The sequence below is a fragment of the Equus przewalskii genome, chromosome 3, assembly GCF_037783145.1.
Source record: "Equus przewalskii isolate Varuska chromosome 3, EquPr2, whole genome shotgun sequence".
Classification (NCBI taxonomy): Eukaryota; Metazoa; Chordata; class Mammalia; order Perissodactyla; family Equidae; genus Equus; species Equus przewalskii.
This window is the reverse complement of record NC_091833.1, coordinates 117,188,490-117,214,882: the sequence shown is the minus strand read 5'-3', so window position 1 is coordinate 117,214,882 and position 26,393 is coordinate 117,188,490. Positions and strand designations below refer to the sequence as shown.

Sequence of the window (26,393 nt, the reverse complement as noted above, 5' to 3'; positions counted from 1 at the left end):
GCCGCCCTCTGACTTCTCCAGCCCCGTGTCCTGCTGCTCTTGTAATACGCATGTATTTGCAGCTCCAAGAACTTCTCAGGCATCCTCATGTCTTTACCCCTTTGCACATGTGGTTCCTCTTTTGGATGACTTTCTTCACTGCAGCCCCTCTTTGTTCATTCCAAGAAGCTCCTCTTCATGGTGCCAGAGAGCGCCCCTCCCCTGACAGCACAAGAGCGTGCCCCACTTCTGCATCCTCACAGCACTCTGTGTTGTCCCGCTCCCGGGCTGGTTGTGCTCGCCTGCGAGCTTCTCAGAAGGCTTTTCTCCTGGCCACCCCTATTCTTTGTCTACACGTACCGGAGCCAAGTGAAATGTCTCTTGAGGGCCAGATACCTGGCGTGGCCGTGGGCCGACATGGCCCCATCTGGAGTTGTTGAGCAAGGGGTGGATTGCGGCCCCCGGAATGGTTCCTCTAGAGACAGGGTGGCTGTCTGAATGGAGACTGCCCTGTCACCGTACTTACAGGGAGAAAAGGTGGCGCTGGAGCACTGAACAGCCTGGAGGAGCCTTGATTTGTATTTTACTCCTGGAGGAAATTCCAGTTGAGTACTGTTAAGGACAGGCAAGCCCCCTCTGCTTGCCTCTGGTGTTAGGATGTGTTACTGGATTACTGGTTAGAAGATTCTCATTTCCCTCATTCTTTCACCTCAGGCTCCCACTTGCCCTCAGGCCAAGCAGGTGAGAGGCATGGGTCGGCCCACATGCAGTGAGAAGTGGACCAAGTCTGTCTCATCCACTGCTGTGTCTACAACACCTGCCATCAGGAGGTGCCCACTAAGTGTGTGTTGAATGAATGACTGATGGTTTTCAGCCTCCAATGGTGCAGCCCATCTCTCTTTAATCTAAGGACCCGTTAAAGCACTGCTTGCATTCTTCAACAGAAAGGTTTTTGTGTCCTCTTTTTTGTTTTCAGAGATTGCCACTTGACAACTCTTATGAGAGCAAGTGCCAGAAAGATGATCTCTTTTTTTCCAGAGAGACAGTACAAATAAAAATGCTTTACTGTTTCTGCAATCTAAAGGTCAGCAAAGCAGAGGCACTCAGGTTGGGCTTTAAGCAATCCTTCAGGAGCAGCATGTTACCAGTCAGAACTGAGAGCCTTGGGGCTGCCTTGCCCTCTTCCCAGGGAGCTGCCTCCAGAGTGCCATGGGGTGGGGAGGGCATGACCTTCAAGTGCGGACCTCCTAGAAAGGCATCGAGGCAGATGCTGCAACACGGTTTGGAAGTCTGCCAAAGAGGTACCTGTGCCCGTGAGCAATTAAACGTAATAGACTCTTGGAATTCTTTCCAGGATTTGTGCTTTAAAGTGGGCACACACCTCATCAGGGAAGGCTTCCTGGAGGAGCCAGAACTTAGGTTGCAGTTTGGAAAGATGGGTAAGATCTGAACAGGGGCGAGAAGGGGTGGTTCTTCCAAAGGAGATGTGTGTTGCATGTGCATGCTGGCAAAAGCGAGCAGAGGAGGCCGACCAAACCAGAGCATGCGTGAAGAGGCAGGAAGGAAGGAGCGAGCTTGTATTGGCTTTCTTTTTGCTGCCAGGTTCAAAACTGTGCCTTTTTATCTGTTATTTATTCAGAGAAAAGGTTAAGAAGCTAGTAAAGAGCCATAGCATCCTAGAGGGCCTTTATTCCAGATGTGATTCTCCTGGAGTATTTTATTTCTTTTCTCTACAGTCCAGTGCTGTTCAGATAAAATGCCTGAAACGACATAACGACAACAAACCACAAAAGGAGTGCCAGCCTCAGTGGGGCCCAGGAACGCTGCCAGGGGGCTGGGGGTGCTGTACAGCACTTAAGGCAGTGGACAGGCAAGGAGGCACACCTGGGCCATGAGGCCCACAGAGCAGGCTCTCTCTGACTGTTAGTGCCATAGGTGCGTGATTTTAGGGTTGTAGTAGTTTATGTTGTCAACTTAAAAAGCAAATTTGCCAGCTATTTTACCCTCAAAACAAGTTTATTCGGGAACAGCCAAAAGAATTGCAGTTCAGGATGTGCACACTATGGCAAACCATAGGCAAACCCGGAAAACAGACAGGGGAGCTGCTGCTTTTATAGAGCAGGAAGGGGAGTAGGGAGGGGCTGCTCTAAAGGAAGGTCCATGGGGGGAGACTGACAGTTCAGGCGGCAACAGCTTCTCATTGGCTGAGCTGCCACGTCTCTCATTGGCTGAGCTGTGACATTCCTCATTGGCTGAGCTGCGACGTTTCTCATTGGCTGAGCTGTGGCATCTCTCATTGGCTGAGCTCTGACATTCCTCAGTGGCTGAGCTGCGGCATCTCTCAGTGGCTGAGCTGCAGCGTTCCTCAGTGGTTGAGCTGTGGCATTCCTCATTGGCTGAGCTGCAGTGTCTCCCAGTGGCTGAGCTGCAGCTTCCTCAGTGGCTGAGCTGTGGCGTCTCTCAGTGGCTGAGCTGCAGCGTTCCTCAGTGGCTGGGCTATTGCTGGGTGGGGAGAGAAATCTGCCTTCCCAGTAAAGCCTTGTACTTCCTGGTTGGAGTAATTCACGGTGTGTGATGGGGTGTGAGAGCTCCCCCTGCAGTTTAGTTGGGGTTTCTTTCATTAATTTCCACAGTGTCATGCCCCTAGATACCTCTAGGTATAACATGGCTTTGTTTAAAATATTCAATGAAAAAAAAGCAAGTGACTGAAATAAAGTGTATGTACGGGGAGAGAATCTTGAGAGAAGAAAAGTGTCGGACTTTTCTGTGCAAAACCATTTCTTAATCTAAGAAGCAGCTTTTCAGTTAAAACAAAACAACAATATTAAAAGATATATTTGTGTGTGTGTGTGTATTTTAAGTCCAGCTAAGTACTTCCACTCTCAGGCTCTTACATGACATTTCCATCGCCTCTTTATTGTGCAAAAGTCTAAACAGAAACAATTGCCTTTGGGGTTTTGAATGTCTTTTAAAAATTAACTTAGGAACATAGTCTCTGTAAAACGAGATGAAATAAAATGCTTTTAGCTAGGAACAGACTCTGAGTGCCCTAGCACCATCTGAATATCACCATGCAGGAATAACCACTGCCTTGTTAAATAGCACTTGGGTTTCTGGGTAGTATTTTCTTTTCATGTACAAGCTTTTCCCCAGACCAACCTATAGCCTCAGGGGACTCCTGGCCTGCCAGCAGCCGGATGTGGCCAACAGCCTTCTCCATGTTCTTCAACCTCTCTGGGAATGGCGTATTTTGCTTTCTATTGTTTCAATAGTGTATTTAAATTACAAGAATTACTTTTGATAACAATGTGCAATATGTATGCAGGTGGATATGGCAAAAAGACTATGAAAATTTTAAAGAGTTGGCTTTTTCAAATGTTTTCACTTTCACCACTCTGGGAAACAATAAGGAGGTTCCTTAAAAAATTAAAACTAGAACTGCTATATGATCCAGCAATCCTACTTCTATTTATCAAAAGGATATATCTATAGGATATTGAAAATATGTCTGTACTGCCATGTTCATCGAAGCATTATTCCAATAGCCAAGCTATGGAAACAACCTAAATGTCCATCAACAGATGAATGAATAAAGAAGGTGTGGTATATATATTTACACAATGGAATATTATTCAACCATGAGAATGAAGGAAATCCTGCCATTTGCAACAACAACAGATGAAGCTTGAGGTCATTATGCTAAGTGAGAAAAGCCAGACACAGAAAGACAAATACTGCACAATCTCACTTAAATGTGGAATCTGAAAAAAAGTCAAACTCATAGAAACAGCAGAAAAGTGGTTGCCAGGGCTGGGGGAAATAGGGAGAGGTTGGTAAAAGGGTAAAGCTTTCAGTATAAGATGAATAAGGTCTGAGGATCTAATGTACAACATGGTGACTATAGTTGATATAATTGAAATTGTATAATTGAAATTTTCTGAGACTAGAACTTAAATGTTCTTACCAAAGAAAAGATGAATATATGAGGTGATAGATTAACAAGATGGGGGAATCATCTAGGTGATAGTTAAGTAGATGGGGGGAATCCTTTCACGATTTTAAGGAAAATAATATTTTTAATTTCACTGTGTTTTCTAGCAATTAAGAAACAATAGAAAAACACATTGTGAGGGGCTGGAGATGCCCACGTTGGATTTTTGCAAGTGCCCCGGGTCTATCATGTTCCAAAAAGGTCAGCTTCCACACCGTCTCAGTAACCACATGTGTGTCATCTTCAGTCAGTCACCTCTACAGAGGAGCTCAACACTGGGGAGGCGGGACTCCATTTTTCTGTCTGTATAGGTTTACCTTTTCTGCACATTACCTATAAATGGGATTATACAATATCTGGTCTTTTGCATCTGGCTTTTTTCCTCTAGCATAATGTTTTTGAGGTTCATCCGTGTTTCAGCATTTATCGGTACCTTTTTGTGGTGGAATAATATTCCACTGTATGGATGGACCACCTTTTATTTATCCATTTGCCAGTTGATGGAAATGTTGGATTGTTTCCACTTTTCGGCTGTTATGGATAATGTGAACATTTGTGTATGAGTTTTTGTGTGGACATATGTTTTCCATTCTCTTGGGTAGATACCTTAAAGTGGAATTTCTTGGAAATGGAGAATTTATGGATGGAAAATTTATGTTTACCTTTTTAAGAAAATTCCAACTGTTTTCCAAAGTGGCTGCACTATTTTACATTCCTTCCAGGGTTCCAATTCCTCCATATCCTCTCCAACACTTGTTATTATCTGACTTTTTGACTCTACTAATCCTAATGGATGTGAAGTGATATCTCATGATTTTGTTTTTGTTTTTGTTTTTAAAGATTGGCAGCTGAGCTAACAACTGTTGCCAATCTTCTTTTGTTTTTTCTTTCTGCTTTTTCTCTCCAAATCCCCCCAGTATATAGTTGTATATTTTAGTTGTGGGTCCTTCTAGTTGTAGTACGTGGGACGCCACCTCAGCGTGGCCCGATGAGCGGTGCCATGTCTGTGCCCAGGATCCGAACCAGAGAAACCCTGGGCCACCACAGCAGAGCACGCGAACTTAACCACTCAGCCACGGGGCCGGGCCCATCGTGGTTTTGATTTGCATTTCCCTGATGACTGATGATATTGAGCATCTTTTCATATGCTTATTGACCATTCTTATATATTCTTTGGTAAAATGTCTATTCAAATATTCAGTCCATTTTTTTATTTGGGTTATTTGCCACCTTATTATTGAGCTGCAAGAATTCTTTATACGTTCTGGATACAAGTCCTTTACCATACATAACATTTGCCAATTTAAAAAAAAATTTTTTTATTGAGGTTATAACAATGAACAACATTGTGAAATTTCAGTTGTACATTATTATTTGTCAGTCATCTTATAGGTGCATCCCTTCACCCTTTGTGCCCACCCCCCATCCCCTTTCCTCCTGGTAACTACTAATCTGTTCTCTTTGTCCATGAGTTTGTTTATCTTCTGCATATGAATGGAATCATACAGAGTTTGTCTTTCTCTATCTGGCTTATTTTGCTTAACATAATACCCTCAAGGTCCATCCATGTTGTTGTGAATGGGACAATTTTATCATTTTTTATGGCTGAGTAGTATTCTATTATATATATATATATATATATATATATATATATATATATATATACACACACACACCATATCTTCTTTATCCAGGCATCAGTCAATGAGCACTTAGGTTGCTTTCATGTCTTGGTTATTGTGAATAATGCTGCAATGAACATAGTGGTACCTGAGTCTCTTTGAATTGCTGATTTCAAGTTCTTTGGATAGATACCGAGTAGTGGGATGGCTGGGTCATATGGTAGTTCTATTTTTAATTTTTTGAGAAATCTCTGTACTGTTTTCCATAGTGGCTGCACCAGTTTGCATTCCCACCAGCAGTGTATGAGGGTTCCTTTTTCTCCACAACCTCTCCCACATTTGTTATTTTTTGTCTTGGTTATTATAGCCATTCTAACGGGTATAAGGTGACATCCTAGTGTAGTTTTCATTTGCAGTTCTCTAAAGATCAGTGATGATGAGCATCTTTTCATATGGCTATTGGCCATCCATGTATCTTCTTTGGAGAAATGTCTGTTCATATCCCCTGTCCATTTTTTGATCAGGTTGTTTGATTTTTTGTTGTTGAATTGTGGGAGTTCTTTATAAATTATGTCAGATATATGATTTGCAAACATTTTTTCCCAGTTGGTGGGTTGTCTTTTTGTTTGAATCTTGTTTTCCTTTGCCTTGTAGAAGCTCTTTAGTCTGATGAAGTCCCACTTGCTTATTCTTTCTATTGTTTCCCTTGTCTGAGGAGACATGGTGTCTCAAAAGATCCTTTTAAGACTGATGTAAAAGAGTGTACTGCCTATAATTTCTTTTAGAAGTTTTATGCTTTCATGTCTTACCTTTAAGTCTTTGATCCATTTTGAGTTTATTTTTGTGAATGGCATAAGAGAATGGTCTGTTTTCGTTCTTTTACATGTGACTGTACAGTTTTGCCAACACCATTTGTTGAAGAGACTTTCCTTTCTCTATTGTATGTTCTCAGCTCCTTTGTCAAAGATTAGCCGTCTGTAGATGTATGGTTTTATTTCTGGGTTTTTGTGCCAGTACCATGCTGTTTTGAGTACTATAGCTTTGTAGTATATTTGAAGTCAGGGATTGTGATGCCTCCAGCTGTGTTCTTTTTTCTCAAGATTGCTTTAGCAATTCAGGGTCTTTTGTTTCCCCATAGGAATTTTAGGATTCTTTGTTCTATTTCCATGAAGAATGTCATTGGGATTCTGATAGGGATTGCATTGAATCTGTAGATTGCTTTAGGTAGTATGGACATTTTAACTATGTTTATTCTTCAAATCCATGTTCATGGAATGTCTTTCCATCTCTTTATGTTGTCATCAGTTTCTTTCAGGAAAGTCTTATAGTTTTCATTGTATAGGTCTTTCAGTTCCTTGATTAAATTTACTCCAAGATATTTTATTCTTTTTGTTGTGATTGTGAATGGGATGGTGTTCTTGAGTTCCCTTTCTGTTAGTTCGTTATTAGAGCATACAAATGCAACTGATATATGTAAGTTGATTTTTGTACCCTGCACTTTGCTGTAATTGTTGATTACTCCTAGTAGCTTTCCAATGGATTTTTTAGGGTGTTCTATATATAAGATCATGTCGTCTGCAAACAGTAAGAGTTTCACTTCTTCATTGCCTATTTGGATTCCTTTTATTTCTTTTTCTTGACTAATTGCTCTGGCCAAGACCTCCAGTACTATGTTGAATAAGAGTGGTGAGAGTGGGTACTGTTGTCTTGTTCCTGTTCTCAGAGGGATGGCTTTCAGTTTTTCCCCATTGAGTATGATGTTGGCTGTGGGTTTGTCATGTGTGGCCTTTATTATCTTGAGGTACTTTCCTTCCGTCCCAATTTTGTTCAGAGTTTTTATCATACATGGCTGTTGGATCTTGTCAAATGCTTTCTCTGTGTCTATTGAGATGATCATGTGGTTATTATTCCTCATTTTGTTAATGTGGTGTATCACATTGATTGATTTGTGGATACTGAACCATCCCTGTGTCCCTGGTATAAATCCCACTTGACCATGGTGTATGATCTTTTTGATGTATTGTTGTATTTGGTTTGCCAATATTTTGTTGAGGATTTTTGCATCTATGTTCATCAGTGATATTGGCCTGTAATTTTCCTTCTTTGTGTTGTCCTTGTCTGGTTTTGGCATCAGGGTGATGTTGGCTTCATAGAATGTGTTAGGAAGTGCTCCATCTTCCTCAATTTTCTGGAATAGTTTGAGAAGGATAGATATTAAATCTTCTTTGAATGTTTGGTAGAATTCTCCAGACAAGGTGTCTGGTCCTGGACTTTTATTTTGGGGGAGGTTTTTGATCACTGCTTCAATCTCTTTACTTGTGATTGGTCTGTTCAGATTATCTATTTCTTCTAGATTCAGTTTTGGGAGGTTGTAAGAGTCTAAGAATTTATCCATTTCTTCTAGGTTGTCCAATTTGTTGGCATACAGTTTTTTGTAGTATTGTCTTATAATCTTTTGTATTTCTGTGGTTTCCATTGTAATTTCTCGTCTTTCATTTCTGATTTTATTTATTTGAGTCTTATCTCTTTTTTCCTTAGTGAGCCTGGCTAAGGGTTTGTCAATTTTGTTTATTTTCTTGAAGAACCATCTCTTTGTCTCATTGATCCTTTTTATTGTCTTTTTTGTTTCAATTTCATATATGTCTGCTCTAATTTTTATAATTTCCCTCCTTCTACTGACTTTGGGCTTTATTTTTTCTTCTTTTTCTACTTCTGTTATGTGTAGTTTGAGATTGCTTATTTGAGATTTTTCTTATTTGTTGAGGTGAGCCTGTATTGCAGTGAATTTCCCTCTTAGGACGCCTTTTGTTGCATCCCAAATGAGTTGGTATGGTGTGTTTTCATTTTCATTTGTCTCCAGATAATATTTGATTTCTCCTTTGATTTCTTCAATGATACGTTGGTCATTCAGTAGCATGTTGTTTAATCTCCACATCTTTGCTCCTTTCCCAGCTTTTTTCTTGTTGATTTCTAGTTTCATAGCATTATGATTGGAAATGATGCTTGATGTTATTTCAATCCTCATAAATTTATCGAGGCTTGCTTTGTTTCCCAATATATGGTCTATCTGTGAGAATGTTCCATGTGCACTTGAGAAGAATGTGTAACCTGCTGTTTTTTATGGAGTGTTCTATATATATCTATTAAGTCCACCTGATCTAGTTTTCATTTAATTCTACAATTTCCTTGTGGGCTTTCTGTCTTGTTGATCTATCCATTGGTGTTAGTAGGGTGTTGAGGTCCCCTACTATTATTATATTGTTGTTGATATCTCCTTTTAGTTTTGTTAATAATTGCTTTATGTATTTTGGTGCTCCTGTGTTGGGTGCATATATATTTATAAGTGTTATGTCTTCTTGGTGGAGTGTCCCTTTTACCATTATATACTGCCCCTGTTTGTCTCTCTTTACCTGCTTTGTCTTGAAGTCTACTTTGTCTGATATAAGTATGGCAACACCTGCTTTCTTTTGTTCATTTTTAGCTTGGAGTATCATCTTCCATCCCTTCACTCTGAGTCTGTGTTTGTCTTCAGGGCTGAGGTATGTTTCCTGGAGGCAGGATTTTGTTGGGTCTTGTTTTTTAAATCCATCCTGCCACTCTGTGTCTTTTGATTGCAGAAGTCAACCCATTTACATTTGGAGTGGTTATTGAAATGTAGGGGCCTAATGCTGCCATTTTATTGCTTGTTTTCCAGTTCTCCTGCATTTCCTTTGTTTCTTGTCCCGTGTATTTTGGACTACCAATTCAGTTAGGTAGCTTTATATGCTGGTTTTCTTAGTTTTCTCCTTATTTGTAATTTGTGTCTCTGTTCTAATTATTTGTTTAGTGGTTATCATGTGGTTTGTATAAAACATCTCATAGATGAGATAGTCAATTTTCTGATAGCTTCTTATTTCCTTAGACTAAACTGATTCCATCCCTTTCCTCTGCCCTTTCTAGGTTTTTATTATCACACTTTTTTTTCTTCTTGTGTTGTGAGTTTGTGGTTAAAATGACAAGATTACATTTATTCTTGGTGTTTCCCTTCCCTTTATCTTTAATGTTAAGCATTTGCTAACCTGTTGTGATGGAGAGCTGCAATTTTATGATTTTGTCTTTCTACTTATCTCCCTGCTCAAGGTTTTTTAACCCCTTCCTTTTTTTCTTTTTTGCAGGTATGAGGGCCTTCCTGAGGACTTCTTGTGGGGGAGGTCTTGTGGTGATGAACTCCTGGAACTTTTGTTTATCTGGGAAAGTTTTTATTTCTCCATCATATCTGAAGGACATTTTTCTGGATAGAGTATTCTTGGCTGAAAGATTTTCTCTTTCAGAGTTTTGAATGTATCATTCTACTCTCTTCTAGCCTATAAGGTTTCTGCTGAGAAATCTGCTGACAGCCTCATAGGGCTTCCTTTGTAGGTTATTTTCTTCTGCCTTGCTGTCCTTAATATTTTTTCTTTGTCATTCACTTTTGCCAGCTTACTACCATATGCCTTGGAGTTGGTCTTTTTACCTTGATAAAGTTTGGAGATCTGTTGGCTTCTGTCACATGGATTTCTAGCTCCTTCCCCAGGTTTGGGAAGTTCTCAGCTATTATTTCTTTGAACATGCTTTCTGCTCCATTATTCTTCTCTCCTCCTTCTGAGATACCTGTAATCCTTATGTTTCATTTCCTAATTGAGTCAGATATTTCTCATAGAGTTTCTTTATTTCTTTTCAGTCTTAGTTCTCTCCCCTCCTCTATCTGAAGCGTTTCTATATTCCTATCCTCCAGACTGCTAATTCTGTCCTGCATATTATCAGCTATACTGTTCAGGGAGTCCAGATTTTTCTTAATGTCATCCATTTTTTTTCATCTCCAACATTTCTGATTGGTTCTTCTTTGTAATATCCAGCTCTTTTGTGATGTAGCTCCTGAACTCATTGTCTATCTGTATTCTCTTTTAACTCATTAAGTTTTTTAATGAATGATAGCTGTTTTGAATTCTTTGTCATTTAGGTTATAGACTTCTGTGTCTTCAGGATTGTTTTCTGGGTACTGTCATTTTCCTTCTGTTCTGGAGATTTAGTATATTTTTTCATACTGATTGATGGCATGGATTTGTGCTCTGCATAGAGACTTTGTGCTTGGTGGGTGGGGCCTCCCTACTGAGTCTGAACCCAAGTCTCTCCCTGGGGCCTCAGTGGGATGGTGGATTTTCCCACTGGTCCAAAGAGCAGTCATCGGGGGCTTAGGGCTGGAGTCACCTGTTTCCTCAGTCACACCAATGTGCGCACCCACCCTCAGGGCCACAGCAGTGTATGAGTGATTCAGCCGGGAGAGAGTCACTTGTGGGTACTGAGCTGTCTGGGGGCTGGAGAGTTTTCACCTATCTCCACCTCCTCCCTGGGCGTAGTCCATCCACATTCTGATGTGTAGCACCTCGGGTCTCTCAGCAACCTGAGGTGCTGTGCAAGTATTCTGCATTGATCAATGAATGTCCATTTAGTTGTAGTTTGAAGGGAGAGAGACAAAGAAAACCACTCACTTCACCATGTTGCTGACGTCACTCTGCAAACATTTTTCACAGTTTGTGGCTTGTCTTTTCATTTTCTTTATTGTGTTTTTTGAAGTGCAGAAGTTTTTAATTTTAATGAAGTCCAATTTATCAGTTATTTATTGATCATACTTTTAGTGTCATATCTGAGAAATCTTGGTTCAACCCAACATCATTAAGATTTTTGTCCTATGTTTTCTTCTAAGAGTTTTACAGTTTTATCTCTTACTTTTAAGTTTAAAATCCATTTTGAGTTAATTTTTTATTATAGCGTGGGTGGGGTAAACATCTATATCCTAGTACTATTTGTTGATACTATCATTTCTCCATTGAATTACCTTGGCATCTTTGTCAAAAACCACTTGGAGGGCCGGCCCCGTGGCCAAGTGGTTAAGTTAATGTCCTCCACTTTGGCAGCCCTGGGTTTCGCTGGTTCGGATCCTGGGCGTGGACATGGCACCGCTCATCAGGCCATGTTGAGACGACGTCCCACATGCCACAACTAGAAGGACCCACAACTAAAATAAACAGCTATGTACTGGGGGGATTTGGGGAGAAAAAAAAAAATGAAGAAGAATATTGGCAACAGTTGTTAGCTCAGGTGCCAATCTTTGAAAAACCACTTGGTTATAAATGGAGGAGTTTATTTACGGAATCTCAGTTCTAGTCCATTGGTCTATATGTCTGTCCTCCTGCCATTAACACATTATTTTGATTGCTGTAGCTTTGTAGTAAGTTTTGAAATTGGGCAGTATGAAGCCTCTAACTTTATTCTTTTTTTTAAGACATTTTTGGCTATTCTCGGTCCTTTGCATTTCTAAGTAAATGTTAGGATCAGCTTGTCAGTTTCTGAAAAAAGGGTCTTTTTGTCTGCTAAAGATTGCATTGAATCTCTAGATCAGTTTGGGCATAATGGACACCTTAACCACATTCAATCTTCTGACCTATGAACAAGGGATGTCTTCCCATTTATTTAGGACATGTCTTCCCATGTTCTTTAATTTCTCTCAGCAGTGTTTTGTAGTTTTCAGTGTATAAGTCTTGCACTTTTTTTTTGTTAAATTTATTCCTAAGTGTTCTACTCTTTTTGTTCAATTGTAATTGTTTTCTTAATTTCATTTTTGGATTGTTCATTGCTAGTATGTAGGAATACCACTGATTTCTGTAAAATGATCCTGTGTCCTTGCTGGTGGGGGGGGTGCTCTTTATCTAGTGTGTTTATTCAGATGGCCTTTGAAGTGGATGCCTCAGCAATCAAAGATTAAGTCAGGCACTTACATTACAAAAAAAGAAAAACCAACTGTCAAGGCTTATACCACATCCACAAACTGAAAGCGATTGTGGAATCTAGGCTAATTATTTATGGTTTTATCAAATTCTGAAAGATAATCTGCTTGTCCTGAAATTAACTCCAGGTGGCTTGTACAGTGTTCTGGCCAGGTGTTTTTCTGACACTATACTTAACAATCATGGCGTCTTTCAGGACTTCTGAGTGGATTTGGATACTTTGCACTACTCATGGGAGTCAGGACTGAGCTGACAGGTAGCTTTTTGAATGGTCAGGAAATAACTTCTTTTGGTTCTGAAGGAGCAACATTATGTAGTGAGTGGAGATGTGTAATTCAAAATGATTAGACTGGCTTCTGGGAAGTTTTGGGGGTTTTTTGTGTATGTGTGAGGAAGATTGGCCCTGAGCTAACATCTGTGCCAATCATCCCCTATTTAACGTGGGATGCTGTCACAGCGTAGCTTTACAAATGGTGCTGGGTCTATGCCCAGGATCCAAACCTGTGAGCCCGGGCTACTGAAGTGGAGCGTGCAAACTTAACCACTACATCACTGGGCTTGCCCTGAGTTTTGGGTTTTTTAAGATATAAAATTATTTAAAACCAAAGCTCCCTGCCTCCTGCCCTCTTAGAAGAGAAAGGACACAATCTGTTACTTCAGGAGTAGTAGATGTGTTTAGTGTAATGTCTCATGCTACCAGTTTTCTGAAAACAGCTTGTCCCTGGAGACTGTTGAGGTCATGAATTTACCATGAGCTGGGTGCCCACATGTGGTTAGAGAGAGCAATTCTTAATGTTAACAACCGAAAGTAACCAGGATCATTTCTACAGAGTTTGAGTTCATAATGATGGACAAATTAAACTTACGATACATGCCTTTTACTTAGTTTCCATGTATCACTGTATTTAAAGAAAACTATTCAGTATGATATGAATAAGAAAAAATGCTGCTAGCTATGGTCAATATATATACTAATAACATTTATTTGTAGAACACATAACATTTACAGAGCACTTTGACATACGTTGTCATTTTGTTACTGAATACAAACACAGGTTCGTTTACCTGCCACACAGGAGGGAGCCAAAAACTGGAATGCCAGGCTTGTGGCAAGGAAAGAGGTTTATTTTGGGTGGCATCAGCCAAGAGACAGGGATAAGCACTCAGATCTGTCTTGCTGAGAGACGAGAGGCAAGGAGTTTTAAAGGTTGTGAGGAATGTGACTATGTGCAGGGAGAGGGCTGGCGAGATGAGGGAATCTGCAGGTGAGTGTCCCTGGTTGTCTGCTTCCGTGATGGATGGTGGATTCCAGGGCCGGGAACCCAAGGAGTTGGAGTCTGGGAAACTTTAGTTTCTTGATATTCTCTGGATGTCTGTTTTCCTACAATAAACTTCAAGGCCCCATAATTAGCCAAGACTTCAGTGTGAGGCCACCTGGATTTTAACAGTTTGTAACTTCTATGTGCTTTGTGCAGGAGGAGGTGAGTGATCTAATCTCAACACTAGTTTCCTGCATCTGTGAAGCTCATGGATACAAGGTTAAAGAAACCGATATTTACATGTGATGTAACTAAAGAAGCAGGGAAAGGGGATGGGTGCTTTTGGTTTTAACCCCATATATGCTGGGGTTAACGTAGGGGAACCGATATCAGGGCCAATAGCAATTTCATCTTGCCAACAGTCTTGTGAGGTAAGTATCACATCCGTTTACAGATAAGAGAGATTGTCTCTTGTCACCTTCTTAGTGAGCAATGGATACGAACAAGGTCTCGAGGTCTTGTGTTCTGTCTTCAGGACACTTTTTCCCATAACAGGAGTGTAAACCTGAGGCTTTTCTTGGCAGTTTTGTTGGATTGTTACATTTCCAAAGAAAGTTGACTCTTTCTTTATTAACACAATGTGAAGCATGAAATTTCCACCGGTCTGGAATGCTATAGTTGGAAATAATTAAGAGAAGATATCATTAGAAATTTCCTAAGGGAGATGGATGTTTAGCTGTGCATTGGATCTCTTTTTCTAGGGGATGAATTGTGGATTAAAAGCAGATGACATCTCCCCCACTGTAAAAAGGAGAAGGGAGTTGGTGTGTAATAGATTGATGGTGAGAAGCAAGTGATTTGTATCTATAACTTTTTCAGTAGTCAGTTGGGCCATAACAGGCCATTAGACAGTACAGATTATTGTTATCACATTAGATTTATCTGTAGCTAAAAGGCTCCTTCATTCATTCCAGAAATATATATTGAGCCCCAGGTGTATACATGCTCCTGAGCTGTGTGCTGGAAGCACAGTCTTGGGAACAGATAATATTTTGAGGTCTTTGTCCTCAGGAAGCTTATAACCTAGAGTCCAGAAGAACAGTGTGCAAGTGAACATGTAAATAGAAATATAATTACCATTTACAAGTGCTTCAAAGGATAATGTCTTCTGTTTTCTACCCTTTTTGAAACAGAGAAGTTAATTTATTTAAAGAATGGTGAGTTTTACTGTTTATAAGAACTGTTAATCTGTATATGACCCACATTCCTCCAGATTGGAAATTGCTACCTCTTGGTAGCTAGTTCTCTAAAAACAACAGTAGCTGAACAAGCCCATTTGCTGGCATTTCTCTTAGGCAGGTCTGCCTTTCTGGACAGGGCCACTGATTGACTTGGACCTCAGAGTCTTGGCCTGAGACTGGTGAGCCATATTTTCTTGGAGAATTTGTGAGGGAACACTTGGGAGTGAGCCAAAGGGATTTTTGCCTTTGTTCCCTTGCCCTGCCCCTCCCCCTGTGTTGAGGGGCCTGGAGCTGGTGGATTGAATGAACAGCCTGCAGATTATGACCTGATGAATGAGGGACAAGCCACCCACGTGGAGTCAGCAGGTAGCTCCCTCAACATCAGCTGAGCTCCCACTTTTGAGGAAGTGAAACGCATGGGTCGTTTTGGTTGAAGGTGCAGTTTCAACGCACGCACAGAGAGGAAGTAGAGTCACCAGATTTATTACTTACAGATCCCAGAACAGAGTGGGGCGATGCAATGAGCAGGTGACGAGCCAGCAGGAGACAGAAAGCAGGGGAGTAAGCACATATTACTTATAAGGTGGTTGGGGCGGAGGTCACTAACTTTTTGTGGGCTCAACTCTAAGTGGTCATTTTAAAAGGTGCCCCGGGAAAAGCAAAATGGGAATTTACGGTGGGCACCCTAAGCTCAGGGCCTTCTCTAAACGTCCAGACTCAGTGCGAGCAGGTTGTCACACTGTAAAATGCCCAAGCAGCAGTTCAGAATGGCTGTTTTCTCATCACACGCCCACACCCCCATCAAGGACATTGCTCCTGATGCCTTTGGTTAGAACAGAGCTAATTTTCAAGGCTAGGGTCTTGAAGTTCTAGTTAAGCCAGAGTTCTGGGACCTTCAACTGTGGCTCTGCCAGCCCATGTTTTCTCTTTACCCTACTCCAGAATCGTGCCCAGCAGGCTGTCCCCGTTGTCTTCTCTGTCTGTGCATGGTCTTTCTCCCCAGGAGGGGCTGACAGCAGAATACAGAGAGGCAGCAGGAGAAAGCAGACTCGCTGGGATGCGGGAGGAGCAGGCAGTCTCCAGAAATCATCTTCAGTTTTACCATCTCAGGATAATTCAGGACCTGGAGCAGTTGGGAAATGGGATACAGATAGGAAAGTACTTTTTTATCAAGAAGAGGAGAGGCATGAAGCCCAGCAATGAGCTTCTGGCAGGACATGGAGGTACAAGATGAGTTCAACGCCCTGTGAGCACAACAGAGCACATCCAGGTTGCACCAGGTCAGCAGGCTCTCTCGTGGGAGGAGTTACCAAAAAGCCGGAAGACATCCTTACTTCCTTTTATCCTCAGCTTCGGTCAGACCCTCCTGTACATGCTGAACGTCATTTGTCTTCTTGTTTTCAGATTAAGATTAGATCATCCCTTTTCAGCCCGAAAGGAGATGAAAAGATCACCTAGGAAACTCCTTCACCTGACAGTTGAGGAAACCAAGCCCCAGGGGCTGAGTGACCTGTGCAGTGATGAGGCCGCGGCCAGTGTCCTCTCCACATAGCGCCCTGGGCCCAGACTTGCGGATGGCGTGGAGGGAACGACTGGGTTGATTAAAAGCCTGAAGAGAGAGTTTTTGATGGAAGGTTCAAGAGATGACAACACTTTGTAGCCTAAAGCTGCGATGCTTGTTTACGCCTACATATCCAGTGTGCGGTGTGTGCGGTGGGCCATGAGCAAGGCTGGCTTTGGCGTCTGTCCCAGCTGGTTGTTTAGCATCTCTGGGACCCACTTCACTTTGCTGCACCCCAAGAGCAGCACTTTATCTATAGCTGTTCCACAGAGGTTTGTGACAGTTATAGGAGATGGTGTACCTAGAATGCTGAAGCACAAGTCTCGTCCTATGGTGAGCATCCCATAGATGTTAGCTGATATCACTACTGCTACTATCATTATTTTGTGTACTGTATCCAATGCGTGTCCTTTCAGAACAAGGTGACCAGCAGTGGATGGTGACAGCTGAGTGTAGAGCTGGAGGGAGTTGTTTAGGGCACACTTTAAAGAACAGGGAATCCTGAGGACGAGGCAAAAATGCAGGGTCCGAGTCAGTAGGTCTTGGGTTGGGCCCACGATTTGCACTCTGTCCAGCCCCACAGTGACACTGGCCCACACTCCGAGCAGCGAGCAGCGAGGCTTTAGGAAGTCTGATGAGACAAATCTAAAGATAGGTGGGCAGGTGTTCTGTTGATGTTGAGCATAAGACTGCGTAATGGAGGAGGCTGTGCAAGTTCCTTGTCAAGGAGGGTTGCTTTATTTTTAATAACATTATTAGGATTCTTTTTAATACAGAAAAGAATGAAGGAAAAAACAAAAATGGTCAACATCTCATCCAGGTAATGCAGGCGCCTGTGCACACGGCCAGAAAAGGCAAACACAGAAGGCACCCATCCGTAGCCCTCCGCCGCCAGTCCCTCTCTCCGTGGAGACTTTTAACACAGTGGCATGGGTGTCTTTCCAGAAAACGATTCTACACAGCTACCCATGCATGTGTTCACCTCTCTGAGCTACTGAGCAGGATCGATTGCCATCGCTTCCTGGGAGCCTGGTTTTGCACTAACTGCAGCCTGTGGTGTGCTGGGGAGCACTCAGTTTAGCTTGTTCTTGGTTTTGCGAGAGCTGTCTTTCCAGACCATTCCCGAGCCCATCCTCCTGCTCTTTGTTGTTTCCGCGTTGTCTGTTTCAGTGCTTATCTGGCTTCAGTTCCCTCTGTAGGTTCTAGTGACGTGACCGCGGATTGAGGGGTGATGCTCAGGGCAGATGGATCGTTGTGATAGGATCACACTTGAAATCAAAGTTAAATACAGATCCTTTGAAAAATAATTGTTCTTTTCTCTAAGGGGAAAAACAAATAGTTTGAGCTGTTACAATTGAATATTTTAGTCTGTGGTGATGTACTTTTATTCGAAGTGTGTGGTCCCCCTCTACCTTCACGATGAGCTGCGAGTGGCGGTTGCTGAGGTTGACTATGTGCTGCTGCTGTGAGGCCTGAGCTCGCCGGAAGCCGCGCAGCCGGGAAGTGGGCCGGTGTTGATCACTCTGCTTTACACGCGAGGACACTGAGGCTTAGACAGGGAAAGTCACACAGCTGAAAAGTAGCAGAGCCAGAATTCGAATCCATGTCTGTCTCACCCCCAAAACTGAGTTCTTCTAGTGTGGGAAATTTTCAGTTGTTGACATTTTGAAAAGCATATTAATGATAAGAAAAATTGAACCAAGTTTATTAAGGACTAATTCCTTACTACTGGGCTGCACATTTCGTCACTGAAATGTCTTCACTGAAATCTGTTTATCTATGCAAAGCAGTTCGTTTTACACTGTCGTCATGATGTACGTTGCCTGTTGAAATGGATCCTTTGAAGAATCCGTGTCCTTGCACGTGATGACTGAAACCTGTGGTGACTGGAGGGCTCCTAAGTTGATCCACAACGGGTGGCTTTGTTATCTGCCGTTATTGCTGTTGCTCACAGCAGAGACATCTGTGGTTATTTCTGCAGGCTGCTGGTGAATTGCAGTGTCAACTTCTGAATAATTGAGCTTTTTGTTGTTGTTTCTTCCTTTGTAGAGATTTAAAGCCTGAGAATATTCTCCTCGATGATCATGGTAAGTGACTGAGCCTTTCACGTCTAAAGCATAGACTTTGTTAACAGGAACTTGGATGTAGAAAGTTAATGTGGACTTAGCTGGTTAATGCAGAATAGAAACAACAACAAATAGAGAAACTCTCTGGTACGTGTTCATTAAAAAATATAACGTAGATAACGTTGTCATTCCCCTGTATTTAGGCAAGAAGCAGATGGTCATAATTTTCAGTTAATAATTGAGTTTTAGAAGCATATTAAAGTAAACTCAAAAGAAGAACATTTTTCTCTCTCCTGTTTCTTGCCGTTGACTCACATCTTGCTTTACTTCTTAGATGTGTATTTCCACGCCCTCCTGAACCATGGCGTGCTGCTCTCTGTGCTGGCCTCTTTTAGAAGAGCATGCGTCACAGAGCAGGAACACGGGTTGCTGCATGAGCTCTCTTTTGACTGGCAGTTTGGGACCCTGTAATAATGGCCCTTTGGGGCTAGCTCTTTGTCAGCAGCACAGGTGCCCACTCAGACCTTGGTTCTCTGGGTGCCGACTGCACAAGAGAATATAAGACTTGTTGCCACACCTGCTCTAGCTGGTGTATTAACAAGTAACCACATAAGCAATATTTGGAGGGAACTTTTTTCAGGTGACTTTTTTGGTTGTTTGAGAAGTCTTACAGTCCAGTGGAGAGCGTGAGACCAGGCCAAGATGACTCCAGTAAAGGAGAACAGGGCGGTGTTTAAGACAATGCATCCTGAAGGCAAACATGGGGTACTTTTAATGCAAAGACCTCTTTTATACAGACTCTGCCAAGCTTTCCTGCTTGTTATCTAATTGATGCATGAACCAGCCACCCTGGGAGGAAGGTAATGAATCCTTACTTTATCAAGGGAAGTACCAAGATTGGAAGTATCTTGCCCAAAGGCATGTTCATAGCTTCTGGCTCTTACCGAGAATAGTTCAATTGAGGAATATAGTATATAGTTCTATATATTTGGGTCTCCTTTAATTTCTCTCAATATCACTTTGTGGTTTTCATTGTAAAGGTCTTTTTTTACAAAAGGTAACGTGTTTTTGTTATTTGATGTTTTTTAGCGCTATTGTTTTTAAAACTTCACTTTCTATTTGCCTGTTGCTGATGTTTAGAAATAGAATTTCTTCTATTACTTACATTTTGTAATAGTGTCTGATACATTGTTACAATTTATGAACCAATATTGGTACATTAGTATTAACTGAAGTCCATAGTTTACCTTGGGGTTCACCCTTTGTGTTGTGCATTCTGTGGGTCTTGACAAATGTGTACTAATGATGTATGCATCACACAGAATAGTTTCACTTCCCTCAAAGTCCTGTGTGCATCACTTATTTGTGACTTTCCCTCCCCGCGAACGCTGGCAACCACTGATCTTTTTAATGTTCTCATAGTTTTGCCTCGTCTAAAATGTCATCTAATCTTTTCTGATTGGCTTCTTTCACTTAGTAATATGCATTTAAATTTCCTCAATGTCTTTTCACGATTTGATAGCTCGTTTCTTTTTAGCACTGAAAAATATTCCATTGTCTGGATGGTCCACAGTTTGTTTATCCATTCCCCTTCTGAAGGACATCTCGGTTGCTTTTTTTTTTTTTGGAGGAAGATTGGCCCTGAGCTAACATCTGCTGCCAATCCTTCTCTTTTTGCTGAGGAAGACTGACCCTGAGCCAACATCCGTGCCCATCTTCCTCTCCTTTATATGTGGGACGCCTACCACAGCATGGCGTGCCAAGCGGTGTCATGTCCACACCCAGGATCTGAACCGGCGAACCCTGGGCCGCCGAAGCGGAACATGTGAACTTAACTGCTGTGCCACTGGGCCAGCCCCTTGGTTGCTTTTAAGTTTCAGCAGTTATGAATAAAGATGCTATAAAATATCTGTGTGCAGGTTTTTGCATAAACATAAGTTTTCAATTCCTTTGAATATATATCAAGGAGTGGGATAGCTGGATCATATGGTAAGAGTATGTTTAGTTTTGTAAGAAACTGCCAAACTGTCTTCCAAGGTGGCTGTACCATTTTGCATTCCCACCAGCAATGAATGAGAGTTCCTGTTGTTCCACATTCTTGTCAGCATTTGCTGTTATCTGTGTTTTGAACTTTAGCCATTTTAGAATGTCGGTGTGGAGTGGTACTTCTCTGTTGTTTTAATTTGCAATTCCCTAATGACATATGATGTGGAGCATCTTTTCACAGGCTGACTTGTCATCTGTATATCTTCATTGTGAGGTGTCTGTTCGGGTCTTTGGCCCATTTTTTAATTGGGTTGTCATTTCCTACTGTTGACTTTTAAGAGTTCTTTGTATATTTTTGATACCAGTCCTTTATCAGATAAATGTTTCAGAAAGATCTTCTCCCAGTCTGTGGTTTGTCTTTCATTCTCTTAGTAGTATCTTTCACAGAGAAGGTGTTTTTAATTTTGATGAAGTCCATCTTAATTTTTTCTTTCATGGATTGTGCTTTTGGTTACAATCACAATTCACTTTATATCCAGTGAACTTGTTAAATTCACTTAATTCTAAAAGTTTGTAGATTCTTTGAGATTTTCTACATACACCACCCTGCCATCTGCAGATGACTGTTTTACGTCTGCCTTCCTGCTTCTTAAGGCTTTTGTTTCTTTTTCTGGCCTTGTGACACTGGGTGGGACTTTCAGTACAACATTGACTAGAAGTGGAAATAGTGGGCATCCTTTCTTGTTCCTGATCTCAGGAGTCGTCTTTCAATGTATCAACATTAAGTATGAAATTTGCTGTAGTATTTTTGTAGGAATTCTTTATCAGATTTAAGAATTTTCCTTTTTTAAAAAATAATGAATGCTGTTGAATTTTGTCAGTGCTTTTTTTTAATCAAGGTGATTATATGATACACTTTTTCTGTTAATATAGTTAATTCACCAATTAATTTTCAAACATTAAACTAACCTTTCATTCCTAAAATAAATCCAACTTGGGCATAATGTGTTATCTTTTACCTAGATTGCTAGATTCTGTTTCCTGATATTTGAGGAGGAAGCTGGTTCTGTTTTTGAGGTCCTTGATCCCCAAGTTTGCCTCTTCCATGCGCTCGAATGCCAGAATCTGTGCTGGTGTCTCTGCCCCAGAAGCTCTCTCCAGGGCTCCGATCTCGACTCTCAGCCTCCAGCTGCTCCAGCCTCAGTTAGAGTCCAGGTGGCAGCACCTGGAAGGTCTCCATGAGGGTCCCCCACCCCTGTCAGCAGCCTCACGTTTGACTGGGGTTTGCAGTTGCTTCTGAGGAAAACACCTCTGCCCCTCGTCAGCTCACCTCTGTGCTTTTCCTGCTCAGAAGGTTTAGTCCATCTGGTCTAGTCACTGCCAGCGCTCGCTGCTGCCTTTAAAGTGTGACTTTTGTGATTTGCCAGGCTCTTCTCATTGTGGGCAGCGGTAGCGTGGGCCCGCCTTGCCCTTCTCCACCCCGCCCAGAGGCAGGAGCCCAGCACCATTTCTGTGGGAGTTACTGCCTTACTTGTTCCTATACACCATGGACTTGGTCACATTCCAGTTAAGAATAGAAAGGAATGACAAAACTGGGTTTTGCTTTGCTTGATTTCAGGGGACTTTTAATTTTCTTTTCTTCTAGTTTTTCTACTCTTAATTTTTAAAAACATACTCCTGGCTATACTTTAGTTTCTATGATTTAAACAGCACAATTGATTTTAGGATTTTTACTATCATGCAGTTAAAATTCCTAAGAACTAATTTCCACCAGTAAGCCATAGAACATCAGAGTAACATGATTGTCTGTGTAAATACTTCTTTTCCCTTCTTGACCGCTTATTAGTTTTTCTGTTTTCATAAATCAGAACTTGACATTTGTGGTGGAATTAGGTAAAAAAAAAATGTTAATTATCATCTGTTCTAGGTTGTGAGGTTCGTTTACCATTTGTCCATCCTAAATATGGCAGCACTCTTTTTTGCAAACTTATAAATTAAGAAGGACATGGTTTATGAGATGCAGCTGGGGTTTGAGATAACAAAGGAAACTGAGTCATGCTTATATTTTCTAAAGAAGAGGCCTCAGTTTTATGGAATAGATATATTCCTAAAAAATGGGATAAATAGTTTTTGTAAAAACAAGTACCATTTTATTATTGATAATCATTTTAAAGGAAATCCTGTATATCATATTCTTCTATCTATAAAATAAAGATAAGGATATTATTATTATTTTCTTTGCTGAGGAAGATTTGCCCTGAGCTAACATCTGTTGCCAATCTTCCTCTATTTTGTATGTCAGCCACCACCACAGCATGGCCACTGACAGACGACTGGTGTGGGTCCAGGCCCGGGAACTGAAGCTGGGCTGCTGAGCAGAGTGCACCAAACTTAGTCACTAGGCCGCCAGGGCTGGCCCCAAGAATACTTTTTTTTTTTTTAACATAAACACAATACTATTATTATATCTTAAAGTATTTAATGATTCCTTAGTATCACCTAATATCCCATTGGCTTTAAATCTTCCTTAATTATTTCATAAATGTTTTTATAGTTGCGTATTGAATATTCAACCAAGTCCACATTACATTTGTTGATATATTGTTGAGTCTTTTTTAGCTTCATAGGTTCCTCCTCCCTGCTTCTTTTTGTCATTTGGTTGTTTGTGAAACCAGGTGTTATGGGCCAAGTTGTGTCCCTCCAAAATTGATGTGAGGCCTAACCCCCAGTACCTCAGAATGTTATGCATTAGGAGATAAGGTCCTTAGAGATATCAGTAGAGTTAAATGAGGTCATTGGGGTGGGCCCTGATCCAATATGACCGATGTCCTTATAAGAGGAGATTAGGACATAGATGGATGTGAGGACCCCGGGAGAGGGTAATCATCTGCATGCCAAAGAGGGAGGCCAACGCTTCCAACACCTTGACCTTGGGCCTCCAGCCTCTTGGACCATGACAGAATAAATTTCTGTTGTTTAAGGCCCCCTGCCTGTGGCACTTTGTTATGGCAGCCTAGCAGATGACTACGCAGACATTTGTCCTGTGGATTTTCCCATGTTCTAGATTTGGCTGGGTTTAATGTATTCCGTCTCCTGTGTTTTTCCTGTGGATAGATCTGAAGGCTGGAATAGGTCCAGGTTTGAGTGTTGGTGTGCATACTTTGTGTGTACTTCCTATTACGTTACACCAGGAGGCATATGATGGCTGAATATCTCTTGTGGTGTTCAGATTGAGCAGTGGTTGTGAATGTTGTCAGCCTGATCCATCTATTATTCAGTTCCTTCCAGCCTCTCACTTAATGTCTTAAGGATTGATATTGAGGTCGATCATTTCACTGGGATTGTAAAATGATGATATTCTAATTCTGTCATTTCCTTTGCACTTATTTGTACAAAAAAAGAACTTTGCTTTAGGAAAAGCAGGTAAAATACTTGAATACTTCCCTTTCTTCCCACTTTTCAGAATATTGTGTTAGTTCTCTATCATTCTCCAAGATGACCAATGAGGCTTTTGTTTTTCTCCATCTTGGTATCATTATGAACTTGTGGGTTTTTACACTTTGGTGTATTTTAATCCACTGGAGTCATTCTTCCTTTCAGTGTTGGGATTGTCCTGTCTTTGGCCAGTGGACATCAGTCGTCTTGAAGAACTTCCTTGTTTCATGCTGGGGTCAGATATCCCGGGATTATCTTGCACGTGTCCTGACCGAGACTTGGCATCAGCTATTTCTCCAAGGGGCCCTGGTCCTCTGTGTGGAAAGCGACATCATGAGACCATAGTGTGGGCGCCGTGGTGCTCATTGATGCTGTGGGTCGTTCTTCCTCAGCCTTTTCAGTGGACAGAGAAAAAATCGATTGTTTGAAGAAAATATCCATCATGGATTCATATTGATATTTCCAATTCTCATTTAACTTCTTCATTTCACGTTTGTGTTTTTTCTCTTCATACTGAAAATATTAGTTCCTAATGACATTAACATAATTGCAGTATTTTTCTCCACTTTGCTTTTTAAATCTATAACAGAGATCAATCTACAACACAAAATGGAGATCTTCTTCATTCCCTTGTCTGGCTGCCTGCAGATAAACTGGCTTGGTTTGCCCAGTCCCCCCGATAGATCGCAGGCTGTTCCCAGTCCCCCCGGTAGGTCGCAGGCTGTCCCCGTCTTTCGCTGTTTCAGTTAGTGCTGCAGTGCACAGCCTTGTGCACGTGTCATTTCTTGTTTCTCTAGTGTATCCTTGGGATGACTCCCGGAAGTGGGAGTGCTGGGCTAAAGGATAGGTTCTCGTGCAGTTTTGCCAGATGTTGCCAGATTCTTCTCGAGGGCCCTGTGCTGATTTGTATTCCCACCAGCACTGTGTGAGAGCCCCTGCTTCCCCGCAGCCCCGCCAACTGACTGTGCTCTCAAACTTTGAATTTTTGTCAGTTTATCAGTGATTTTTACTTTTCATTTCTCAGTTTAAAACATTACTTTTTAGAAGAAAAATAAGACATAGATATTTAAAATTTCACGACATGCCAGTACTCTACTTAAACATAAAACACATAAAAGCTGCATTATTGAGAGACTCTTTCTGTTTCAAAGGAAACCAAGCCATAGTACTAAATGGCAGGACTGGGACTCAACACCAGGCCGTGTGGCCCCAGAATCTGCACTAACCCCCGCCTCTCCTGCCTCCCCCGGCATGGACGTGCGACCGGGACACAGCACGATTCATAACGTGGCGGAGGCTGTCAGAGGCCCGTCGGAAGTAGGATGTAGACTGTTTTAAATGACTTCAGTGCTTGAAGGCGTGTTGCGTATGTTTCGTATTCAGGCAGTAGCTACTGTTGATTCATTCGTTTCTTTGATAAATATTTATTGAGCACCTACTGCATGCCAGGTACTGTGTTAGAAGCTGGGGACACAGTGGTGAAGAAGTTGCACAGGGTGTCCATCTCCGGGGTGGGTTTATCCTTCTAGACTCTCAAAAGAATGTTTTCTATAATTGGTTATTTTCATAAGGAATTTAATAACTATTTAAACCTTCCTGTGTAAAGGCATTAGCATAACACAGTTTTTAAGTGAAGTTCCTTAATTGTATTTACTATTTCCTGCCTCCGTTACCGTTTGTTCAGAGAAGAACTTCATGTTATTTGTCTGTTGTTGTCTCTGGATATAAGCATGCTGGCATTCTGACAGTGTTTATTTGCTGTTTTGTAGTTGATGTAGCATCCATTATAGTTTTTTTATGTATCTGGTAGTTATATAGAAATAAAATAATAAATGCAATGCTTCTGTCTTATCAAATGGTTGTCTGCGGTTAAAGGGCTTCCTGACCAATAGCCAGATGTCAATCTAATTTCTCGCTGTTAGTGGAACTGAATGCACTGTCTAATATTTTACCAACTGTGGAAAAGTTAGATGTAATCTGAGATTTAAATGTTTATGAGTATGAATTGCTATGATTTCCATCCATGGTTTTTAGAGTTTTTTCCCCATTTTTTATTGTTGTTAAAGTGTCAGCCCGTCCCCCTGTGATTTGTGTAATGTGTTTGAACACACACAGGACACATCCGGATTTCAGATCTTGGTTTAGCCGTGGAGATCCCAGAAGGGGAGACAACTCGAGGAAGAGTTGGAACAGTTGGCTACATGGGTGCGTAAAAGACCACTGCAGCGGTCCTTGTTTTCTCTCTAGATGTCCGAGTCCTCAGAACAGCGAGGAATGAAAATGCGAATGCACCTGGGGATCAGGTCTAAGCCATGGTAGATAAGCGGGGCGGGGGGTTGAAGTCTGTGCCCAGCCAGGGTTGGAAACTGCAGGAGTCTTGCAGTCCACCCTCCTCTTACAGACGGGCCTGCAGCCTGCGGAAGTCATGCAGCTGAGTGCAGGCAGGCAGG

The 26,393-nt window shown here is 41.6% G+C and overlaps 1 protein-coding gene across 7 annotated transcripts in view; it reads left to right on the top strand.

The window, feature by feature from the left end:
- The window catches only part of GRK4 (G protein-coupled receptor kinase 4), a 134,024-nt gene that overhangs the window by 97,402 nt on the left and 10,229 nt on the right, over window positions 1-26,393 (top strand). For all 7 annotated transcript variants that reach the window (XM_070615200.1, XM_070615199.1, XM_070615197.1 and 4 more), the window contains 2 exons: window positions 18,506-18,543; window positions 26,059-26,148. In XM_070615200.1, the coding sequence (XP_070471301.1) occupies window positions 18,506-18,543; window positions 26,059-26,148 (128 nt within the window). The remainder of the gene's footprint in view (window positions 1-18,505; window positions 18,544-26,058; window positions 26,149-26,393) is intronic.